The sequence below is a fragment of the Schistocerca gregaria genome, chromosome X (assembly GCF_023897955.1).
Source record: "Schistocerca gregaria isolate iqSchGreg1 chromosome X, iqSchGreg1.2, whole genome shotgun sequence".
Taxonomy (NCBI): domain Eukaryota; kingdom Metazoa; phylum Arthropoda; class Insecta; order Orthoptera; family Acrididae; genus Schistocerca; species Schistocerca gregaria.
The window spans coordinates 64,215,130-64,227,165 of record NC_064931.1 but is presented as its reverse complement, the minus strand read 5'-3'; the positions used below and the strand labels follow the sequence as shown (position 1 = coordinate 64,227,165).

General features: G+C 38.6%; 1 protein-coding gene across 2 annotated transcripts in view; it reads right to left on the bottom strand.

The window, feature by feature from the left end:
* The window catches only part of LOC126297572 (transmembrane protein 183-like), a 267,882-nt gene extending 256,081 nt beyond the window's left edge, over positions 1-11,801 (bottom strand). The window contains exon 1 of one of the 2 annotated variants that reach the window (XM_049988526.1): positions 11,493-11,801. In XM_049988526.1, the coding sequence (XP_049844483.1) occupies positions 11,493-11,649 (157 nt within the window). In that variant the 5' untranslated portion in view covers positions 11,650-11,801. The remainder of the gene's footprint in view (positions 1-11,492) is intronic. The other variant, XM_049988525.1, reaches the window with a different exon arrangement.
* Positions 11,802-12,036: the final 235 nt, after the last annotated feature.

The window sequence follows — 12,036 nt, the reverse complement described above, 5'->3', positions numbered from 1 at the left end:
AGGTGTTTAGTATTTCAGCTTTACGCGTGTCGTCCTCTGTTTCAATGCCATCACCATCCTGGAATGTCTGGATATGTTGTTTCGATCCACTCACTGATTTAACTTAAGACCAGAACTTCCTAGGATTTTCTGGGAAGTCGGTACATAGAATTTTACTTTCGAATTCACTGAACGCTTCACGCATAGCCCTCCTTACGCTAACTCTGACATTGTTTAGCTTTTGTTTGTCTGAGAGGTTTTGGCTGCGTTTAAACTTTGAGTGAAGCTCTCTTTGCTTTCACAGTAGTTTCCTAACTTTGTTGTTGTACCATGGTGGGTTTTTCCCGTCCCTCACAGTTTTACTCTGCACGTACATGTCTAAAACGCATTTTTTGATTGCCTTGAACTTTTTCCATAAACACTCAACATTGTCAGTGTCGGAACAGAAATTTGCATTTTAATCTGTTAGGTAGTCTGAAATCTGCCTTCTATTACTCTTGCTAAACAGATAAACCTTCCTCCCTTTTTTTATATTCCTATTAACTTCCATATTCAGGGATGCTGCAACGGCCTTATGATCACTGATACCCTGTTCTGCACATACAGAGTCGAAAAGTTCGGGTCTGTTTGTTATCAGTAGATCCAAGATGTTATCTCCACGAGTCGATTCTCTGTTTAATTGCTAGAGGTAATTTTCCGATAGTGCACTCAGTATAATGTCACTCGATGCTCTGTCCCTACCACCCGTCCTAAACATCTGAATGGCCCAGTCTATATCTGGTAAATTGAAATCTCCACCTAAGACTATAACATGCTGAGAAAATTTATGTGAAATGTATTCCAAATTTTCTCCCAGTTGTTCTGCCATTAACGCTGCCGAGTCGGGAGGTAGGTAAAAGGAGCCAATTATTAACCTACCTCAGTTGTTGAGTGTAACCTGCACCCATAATAATTCACAGGAACTACCCTCTTCTACTTCACTACAGGATAAACTACTACTAACAGCGACGAACACTCCACCACCTGTTGCATGCAAGGTATCCTTTCCAAACACAGTTATGTGCTTGCCTCAACTTCACTTAATAGGTGTTGTTATACCACAGTTTGGTCTATGAATGACTGTACTAGTTGTGGTTGGCTGGTTTCAAAAATAATTTGCACACATTTCAATACACTGACACATTGCATGTTGGCTCTTGTGTTGCGATCTTTGGTCACCATTTAACAATTTTTCTGGTGATTCACCAGCACAACTGGTTGGTATTGTCAGAGGTTCACTCTCCATTGCTAGCGGTGGACTGAAATAGAGCCCATGGCCGGAGGTTATATGCACCTGTCACATCAACATCTGACTGCTTTTTCTCTGTCATTATCCCTGCGGTTCTCGCTTTCTTAGATGCAATGGTCATTCGCTGCAGGACAGGAGTCCAGGCTCTTCTTTCTTGTTACAACTACTGTCATATCTATGAATTTCTATGGCCTCCCCCCCCCCCCCCCCCCCCCAAAAAAAAAAAAAAAAAAAAAAAAAAAAAAAAAAAAAAAAAAAAAAAAACCACAGCCCACAGAAACTCACAAACATGTCAAAAGTTTTAACAAGAAAGAAGAATGTTTCGAGGTAAATGGATCCTGGATCCCCTCGCTGCAGGAATGAGGGGAGAACCACAGTGGTAATGATCTTCAGAAAAGTCCTAAGAAGTGGCTGCAAAAGCCCCAACAATTTTAATCGCTTATTCAACGCTCCAATGAATCATTAAAACACAACCATCTTTCACAAAGTAATGATTTTTACAACTTTTGTGTCTGAAATCAATTGATAAGGCTTGCATCTCAGTTTTGCAATAATCTCATTACTTCTAGCCCTCAAGTTTTATAATGCCACTGTCTGTTCCTACCTATTCCAGTTGCCAATCATGTGTAGGAAGAATAACTGCTGGTAAGCCTGAAGCTGAGATCAAATCTCTCCAATTTTAACTGTGTGTTCTTTTCACAAGCTATATGTAAGAGGAAGCAGTATTATGTTTGACTCTTCTATGAATACATGCTCTAGAGATTTTCCAGTAAACCACATTATGATGCAAAATGCCGCTTTTGTACTGCTGGTCACTGGAGATGGATGCACATCTTGACACTTGCACACTTACAATACAAACCTGTCATAAAATAAGCTGCACTTTGTAACTTCTCTATTAACTTTATCATTTCTACTTGGTAAGGGCACTAAACTGAGGGGCAATTGGTCAAAAAAGGGTTTTATACCCACTTTGTGGGTAGACTATGCATTTTGAATGGATTTTCCAATGAGTATCAGTCTTGTACCTGCCTTTCCCACAATTACATTTATGTAATCGTTTCACCTTCATTCGATTTGTACACATATTCACAGATATTCAATGGATGCAACAGTTCCTAGCAGGTGTTTGTCAACAGTACAATGATATAACAATGGGTTTTTCTGCATATACACTCCTGGAAATGGAAAAAAGAACACATTGACACCGGTGTGTCAGACCCACCATACTTGCTCCGGACTCTGCGAGAGGGCTGTACAAGCAATGATCACACGCACGGCACAGCGGACACACCAGGAACCGCGGTGTTGGCCGTCGAATGGCGCTAGCTGCGCAGCATTTGTGCACCGCCGCCGTCAGTGTCAGCCAGTTTGCCGTGGCATACGGAGCTCCATCGCAGTCTTTAACACTGGTAGCATGCCGCGACAGCGTGGACGTGAACCGTATGTGCAGTTGACGGACTTTGAGCGAGGGCGTATAGGGGGTATGCGGGAGGCCGGGTGGACGTACCGCCGAATTGCTCAACACGTGGGGCGTGAGGTCTCCACAGTACATCGATGTTGTCGCCAGTGGTCGGCAGAAGGACCGCAACGATGCACGGATGCACGCCAAGACCGTAGGATCCTACGCAGTGCCGTAGGGGACCCCACCGCCACTTCCCAGCAAATTAGGGACACTGTTGCTTCTGGGGTATCGGCGAGGACCATTCGCAACCGTCTCCATGAAGCTGGGCTACGGTCCCGCACACCGTTAGGCCGTCTTCCGCTCACGCCCCAACATCGTGCAGTCCGCCTCGTGGTGTCGCGACAGGCATGAATGGAGGGACGAATGGAGACGTGTCGTCTTCAGCGATTAGAGTCGCTTCTGCCTTGGTGCCTATGATGGTCGTATGCGCGTTTGGTGCCGTGCAGGTGAGCGCCACAATCAGGACTGCATACGACCGAGGCACACAGGGCCAACACCCGGCATCATGGTGTGGGGAGCGATCTCCTACAATGGCCGTACACCTCTGGTGATCGTCGAGGGGACACTGAATAGTGCACGGTACATCCAAACTGTCATCAAACTCATCGTTCTACCATTCCTGGACCGGCAAGGGAACTTGCTGTTCCAACAGGACAATGCACGTCCGCATGTATCCCGTGCCACCCAACGTGCTCTAGAAGGTGTAAGTCAACTACCCTGGCCAGCAAGATCTCCGATAGCAGCCTGCATTGCTGCGAAAGGTGGATATACACTGTACTAGTGCCGACATTGTGCATGCTCTGTTGCCTGTGTCTATGTGCCTGTGGTTCTGTCAGTGTGATCATGTGATGTATCTGACCCCAGGAATGTGTCAATAAAGTTTCCCCTTCCTGGGACAATGAATTCACGGTGTTCTTATTTCAATTTCCAGGAGTGTGTGTCCACAATACATTTTATTTCTTTATGCTGAGGGACACTTCCTCTACCTCAAACATCTTCCTGCACTTTTCTACAATTTTCTCGTGTTGAAAATTACTTACAACAACACACAAAAACAGCCCCATTGCATTTCTGTCTTTATCAAACAGGTTAATTAGATACACCAGGTGGTTATTGTCAATATGCACCTACTCACAAGGGGCCGGTGTCGTCTAATTATAATAAGCCAATGAAATTTGGTAGACTGTCTAATGCAATAATATGCAACGGATTTAAGATAGAAAAAAATTAATTCCAATTTTGGCCAAAAAGTGCAGATCTAGCACTGTGAAAGCAAGACACGGACAGAAAGGGTAAAACAAGTGAGAAAGGCATAATGTTGATTTTATTATTATCCAGTGATTACACAATTTCTAAAATATGAGCACCAGAGGTGTTGGCAAGATGCTGTACAGCGCCAGAATTGCGCTCGATGGCCAAAATTGGAACCAATTTTGTTTTCAGTGTAAATCGGCTCCTTATTAAAGCATTGACATATCTACCAAGTTTCACTGCAATACAACAATTACAGCCCACCCTGGACTCTGTGAGTAGCTGCACTTTAATTATAACAATCCACTATTATCAACAGGATTTGTCTCATGATACACCCAAAGCTTGCCATTAAAAGCTACCTGCTGTGTTCTACGTGTAACTCTTCAGTCTACTCATAGAGCTCAGCCATGCAGTCCACAGTGGCTTGCACAGTTCACTATGAGTTACAGTGTCTCTAACGCATTGTGGAAGTCAATGAACACACAAACAACCTGTGAGCGGGAAGCTACTGCCTTCTGGATCTCTTGGATGAACAGAACATTATGAATATTACATAATTGTTGTTTGTGGAATTCATGTTTATCCATACAGAGGTGGTTTCTCAACTTCATGTTATTTGGTCTGGTAATTTTCTGTGTATAATGCTTGCAATAACTTTCTTGATAAGCAGTTTAATATTTAATGTTTCTAATTTCATCAGATATATTCAATGGCATTTTCAAAATATAATAAAACAGTCTAGGTGACATAAAATATTCTTTTAAAAAACAGTGTTCATTTTCAATCAATTGCTGATCACCTTCAGTCCCTTACATACTCCTTTCTGTCTGCTGCAGCTGCTGGCATGGAGTGCTAACTGCCCTAGGCTGGTGTGACGAACAACTGCTACATGCTACTATATAGAAGCTGTGGACCAGTATTATAAGACAAAAACATATCAATTTTGAATCCATCAGAGATTTTCGATAATCAGTGGAATGATTTTTGACCTAAGAGAGTGTCAAAACATCTATTCACTGTCTTCACAAAAATGACGGTGTCATTCAGGTAGCAAAAATATATCCACGTAAAGTATCACTGCAGGATGGCTGTTGTGCATTTAATAGTCCTAAGTTTCTGACCAATTATATCCCAGGCATGTTAGATATGTGACACATCAAACATTTGCAGAAAAAGCTGTGGCTCTTATTGTAGAACTGAACTGGGACTTACCCACAAATAATAAACATTACCACTCAGCACACAATGATTGTTCATATGATCATTGTTGACCAACTTCCATCTGCATGTGACTAACACAAATCTACTCCAGTCCACAATAACAGCCATTACCTTATTACTGTCAAGAGTGGCACTGCCCTACAAGAACTTCATTATTTTTAATCTCTCTTTAGGCCATAACTTCAAAGCTTATGCTTGAGAAAGGCACGTAAGATAAAACTGCAAAAGTACAATAAAAACAGTTACAGCTAAAAGAGAAAATAAAGTTATTTAAAGAAATATGGAGGCTGTTAAACTGCACTGAAAGAAGTCCACACTTCTTGCAATGCTCTAGTGCCACATCTAAATCATGGAGAAAGCTGCACAGTCTGTTATGGTCATATAGGAGGGAAATGAGGTCATTATATGGAAAACATACTCAAATCAGACAAGGAGCAGCATGAAAACTGACCATGTCATTTTGAAAGGAACCATCCCGGCATGACAAACTATTTTTAAAACCACAGTGAACTTAAATCTGAATAATCAAATGGAGATTAGAGCTACACTCCTTCCAAATGAGAAACTTGTTCCTGTGCCACCACACCTCTCTGCTCAGCATGCAGACAAGACAATAATTCATCATGATCGATTCCATAGGAATGATTGTGCCCCATGACCATGATGTAATCCATGACAGAAAGAAGGGTATCACAGACCAAAAACAAAGAAATCTCCTAAAACACCTACTCATGATCTTCACTGACATATCCATACCTGACTAAAAAGCAATAAAAAATTACACTTCTTTTCACACAACAAACATCAAATTAATCAGACCTAATAATGCCAAAAACACAAACAAACAAAAAATAGCCTTAGTAACTCACTGAAAACACTACCACAACCCACATTATCACACCAACTACCTAAACTCAAAATTACGTTAGCACGACGATAACCAGAACTCATATGAACCCAATACCACACATTAATCTCAGCACTTCCACACCCACCACCAGAGGGCACCATCAAATACAACCTGACATCTACAAACTCAACCAACTCAGAAACACCATGCTGCAGTGACAGCACACACCACAGCACCATTACATCACGGGTCAAAGCAGACGGGTGGAATCGCATGGTTCCGTTGACCCATGAACTTTTGAAACTAGTGTCTTAGCTGCACAGCAAATGTGACAGTAAAATGTTTGTAAGCCATTTATAACCCAATTTCAAGAAACATAAATGGCATACAATGATTTCAGAATTATAATGCATAATATAAAATCAATAAATCCAGGAATGACAGCTTAGATTTTCAGTTATAGCATTTGTACTGGTTTGGTACATGGTCAGAACATTACTACATAGGAATGGATCTACTAGGTTGAATGTGTACCTTGAGGGTCTTCACCTTCTGCCAAGAATGCAGCTTTGGAAAAGCTCCTAAAAATGGGTGCTTATCATTTCCAGTTATTACTTCAGCAAGAAAACACAAGATGATTTCTGATGACAAAAAAATCTCCATCTCCTCCAGTAAATCGAAAAATCTACCTTTCTTAGCCCTATGAAACAATTTTAATTGTGAGGTCAGATCCGGAACCCTGTGTCTGCTATCAATCAGGTGGGCGGCAAAATTAGATTTATCAGCCACATCCCTTCTTTCCAGCATCTCATGCTCACGGAATCTGGCCTCAAACTGTATGCCAGTTTGGCCCACATAACAGGCGTTACAGTCTGAACACTCCAATCTGTATACACCTGTTGGTGAAAACTGAGTTTTTTTGTATATTATGCAATAATAAATGCCAAGGACTGTTCAGTCAAAAAAGATACAGTAACTTTACACTTCTTAAAAACTCATGCCACACTCGTGCTAACAATACCACAGTTAAGAAGACATAACAAATTTCTTAACCTTATCTTTTACAGTGTTGTTCAGATTTGTTGTTGTATTTCATTCCATTTTTCTTGCAAGTTTGTTGTAAATATTAGCTACATATTTCTGTGGATTATTATTACTTTGATTTGCATTCAATTTTTGATAGCGGTAATTTAAAAAGTCTGAGAAAAACCTAAATCATCATCTGTACAGGTGTCCTCCTGGAAATACCAGTGGTACATTTCCCACTTTCATTGCTAATTTTTAAATCTTAGAAATCTATAAGATTATTACCTATTTTACTTGTGTACTTTATTTTGTCATGTAATTTATTAAACTGTGTAACAGTTTTATTAATATCATCAGTATCTTTCATTAGAAAAAGCATATCCTCTACGAATCTGAAGTAATAAACAGTTTTAAGTGCCAAGTCAGGATTTTCATGAAAAAAGTGTTTTCAAGATGTTTAATAAAAATGCCTGTTAATAATGCATAAATTGAATGCCACATACTTAAGGCATCTTTTAGGAGGTATACTTCCTTTCTGAATATAAAATATTACACCTCCGGATTAGGGACAGCAGGCCAATAATGTTGTCAATCTCGTCCCTAGACAAATTGTTCTGTGCAATTAAATCTACCTTAATGGTTTCAACCACAGTCTCAACTGGTATATTTTTGTACGAGTTAAATATGTTCCACTATACAAATTGCATCTCTGTTATAGTACATCAAAAATACTATTAGCCAAGTCATAACTTTTTTTTACTAACTACTGGTTATTGTTTTGGTATTTCTTTAATAAAGGCACTTTGCACTATACTTTTTACCATCAATGTATGCCATTTTTGTTACTTGAAATTGGTATATAAGCATCTTATAAGCACTTCACTGTGTACGTCACATTCACTATGTAGCTAAGAGACATTTCAAAATTTCATCACATAGTGTATGCATACACATACAGTGGTGTGATTATGGTTTACATTTAGACTGTACAATTTAGTAAAGAATACTAAATTATAACTTTTACACCAATTTGATAAGCCTGGTTCAATGTTTTATGGAAACAAAGTTTAATATTCTGATGTACTTCATGATTAGTGATCTAGTGTAATGTAACACTTGTCGTAATGATTTTCGACTTGTATACAAATATATTTGAATTTGCTGTATTTTTATGTATATAAATTTTTTATCTGAAATGAATTTTTTTTTTTTACATATGAGCAATGAAAATACAGGGTGTTAACTATCCAGTATGGCGTGACAAACAATTTTTAAATATTTTTTGGAATTACATGCCTCCAGATGAAATTGTATTTTATTATAATTAAAATTTGAATTCTCTGTATTTTTATCTATGTTTTTATCTTAACCCAGTCTTTTACATGTGGGCAAGAAATAAGGTCGTAGATTATCCAGCATGACGTAAGCCAACATTATCTGTATGGATCTGTAAACAGCAGCCTCAGTTGTACAAACGCTTGTACATGCCTAAAATTGGAATATGTGTTGTCAAAATTATGTTCAATCTACATGACTACATATTGTGGAATTTGAATTGTACACAACTTTGACATAGTATTTGATCAATGCGCTGTTTCTAAGTTCGATTGTTGTATTATTTGCATTTATAGCACTGATGGTAGCTGCACACAGATCATTGCCATAAGAAAAAAGTTATATGCAATAGAAAGGGCCTAGGAAAGAATGGGGATTGAATCCCGAACTGTTGGATTTGTACCCTGGCATTACCACATAATCAGCGCCCACACATTTTAATTGGATAGCTACTTTAATTCTATTAATAAGTAACATAACTGTTACATGTTTTTAATTTTTATTTCAACTAATTCAAAAGATGTGCTAGTAGGCTGAACATCAAGGTCCATTACGACACTGAAGTAGTAACAGCACCAATGTCCCTAATACCGAGCGAGGTGGCGCAGTGGTTAGACACTGGACTCGCATTTGGGAGGATGACGGTTCAAGCCCGCGTCCTGCCATCCTGATTTAGGTTTTCACTGATTTCCCTAAATCACTCCAGGCAAATGCCGGGATGGTTCCTCTGAAAGGGCACGGCCGACTTCCTTCTCCATCCTTCCCTAATCTGATGAGACCGATGACCACGCTATCTGGTCTCCTTCCCGAAACCAACCAACCAATGTCCCTAATGACGAAGCAAAATGACTGAAATATATATAACTATGACAAGAGGAAGACCTCAGACATGGCTAACTGATTTGATCCATGTCTGACAGATCACTTGTTCACTTGTGTACCATCCAACATTAAGGACTAAAAAATATATTAGCTATTGATTCATCACACACACACACACACACACACACACACACCTTTTTTCAAGAAAATCACTCCAAAAGTTCCACGATATGCAATTAACTCAGAAGTGACAGGATCAATAGACAACTGGGCATTTTTTATCATATTATATGGGGGTCCAAAAATACATATTTTCTGAGAAATCAAAAAAAGAAACTTATGATTGACACAAATCCATAAAGTTAATGCGCTTACACAAAAACCACCAAAGACCAAGCAACCAAGACATTTAGCTGGGCAGCACAGAACCTACACTCTATTACTACACAAATTCCATAATGTTTCAATGTATTTTTCTCTGTATTGAAACTGGTGGGAGTACAAGGGACAATAAGGTAAACAAATCATTAAGGACTAATAACAAAATAGGTAAATAAATTTCTCAAACAACATTTTGAATGTCGGTGTTTCACAATCGATCCTTTACTCACTCTGTTCCATATCTTCACATTCCTTTGAACAACTAGAACACGTAGTATATAAACATTCAAAGCAAATACATTCACTACACCAAGAACATCAAACAACTGCAATCTTCAAACAACTACATCTTCTTCCTTCTCAAGATTCATCAGAAAACAGACTTCATTTGCTTTTAAAAACATTTCTTTTCACCAACTAATTTCGCATGCACCATGGTTATGATAACAGCACCTGAAAAATTGTTGCTGAAAGTTGATCAAGAATGATGCAACAAATAGTTAATTCTCATACAATTATTTACACCAATGACAACTCTGTTTTATGGTACCAATGAGGAGGATGTAACATTTTCCAATACATGGAATATCTGAGGTAAGTAAATATTTTAGTAAGCATGATCTAAAAGTAGCCAACTCACACCACAGATGTATGGGAGATATTTGCGGAACTGGGTGCACAGACAATACAGGGTGTGCACTTTGATGGCAATATTTGATGGGAAAACCACATTGTGTATGCAGGAAAATAAGCAGTAGTTTAACCACCTGTCCAAAGCTGTATACAATAAAACGATAAAAACAGGATAATTTTCCTGTTTATAAGTTATGGAATACATGTGACAGGCTGTGCCACTGATGTGTACATAAACAGACTACTGGTGCTACAAAAAAGTTGTTATACAGGGAAACCTGTCACAGTGGCCTCATCAAAACTAAATATATGTAACACATTTTCTATACGCCACCAGGGTGACAAACCAATATTTTATAACGTACATAGTCACAATGCACGAAATAAAAAAATTATTTCAGGCAAAGGGCAAAATTAAAAGTAACAGACCACTGTCCATATACCACTGGCTTCATAAGTTACAACAAACTCCGAGAGTAAATAATGCATATACTGAGCACGGACTTAACACAAATTAATATATATATATATATATATATATATATATATATATATATATATATATATATATATTCCTGTAAATCAGCATCTGTATTTGTTGAAAGAATTCGAAACTGTGTATATTACATATTAACGTTTGTAATTAAATACGAAATGCATTAAACCTTTGTACATAAATATCATATGTACTATAGCTCTGTAACAATATGACGTTTGCAAAAGTCACCATTTGATGACTACATGCAAAAAGAAATATAAATAAATAGATAAATCTAAATAAACAGATAAATAAAAATAAACAAGCGTTCCCCTTCGAGCAATTGTTATGGGATCATAAACTTCAATTGCTGTCCCAAATCATTCACTTTTGTAGATAGATGGATGAACAGGTTATATTCTATACATTGCTGCTAAACCATTGTAAATATTAAGACTCCATATTTTATTGAAAGGAACACGTAATTTGTAGGCTATGCATTAATTACAATTATTAGAGCTTCACAGGTATGTTACATAGCAAATTAAGTACAAACTGTCGTGTTTTACACCATACTAAAATCGTAAATTTTACGAAGGTTTAGTAATCTGCGTTAAATACCTCGTTCATATTCCATAATCTTTATCACATACATATCGGTACTGTGTTGTTTCAACAAACCACTCACTTCTTACATAGCCGTTACGTTATTCTGACACCTAAGTTCGTCGGGTATTTAGACTTGCAATAGGGTACTTACCCAAAGGACAATTTTGTAATGATGGATCTTGCCGTTTCTTCAAACGCATGTCAAGGGAGTCATTTATTACTGGTTTATCTCGGGCCCGTTTATTCAAACTCATGGCGAGGGGCTTACTTTGTTCAGACTCATCTAGTTGTCGTTTATTTATACTCATATCATGGACGGTACTGCCACCACACGACCGTTAAAACCATGGCGATTGAGCCTACACTGCGCCTGCGCGCTTTAAGGTTGCGAACGATTGTATGATCTATGGTGGCATTAAATTTAACGGAGAGGCACTGACGCTACAACTGTAAAGCCAGTGGCTACGGCGTATAAATTTCTATGGAGTGAGCATTCAGATGCGCAGGACGAGAATTCTGTCCGCAGCATCTCTTGCAGCTTAAGTCACTTGATTTTGGGACGGCACGTGTTAGCCCGTATAGCGCTTAGTGTACGTTGAGTGTCATTACTTCGGTTTGACAGACAAATCACCTTCAGTAGTACCGTGAAACTTTGTGTATGCGTTTCACAGAATTATTAATAATTTGATACCAGA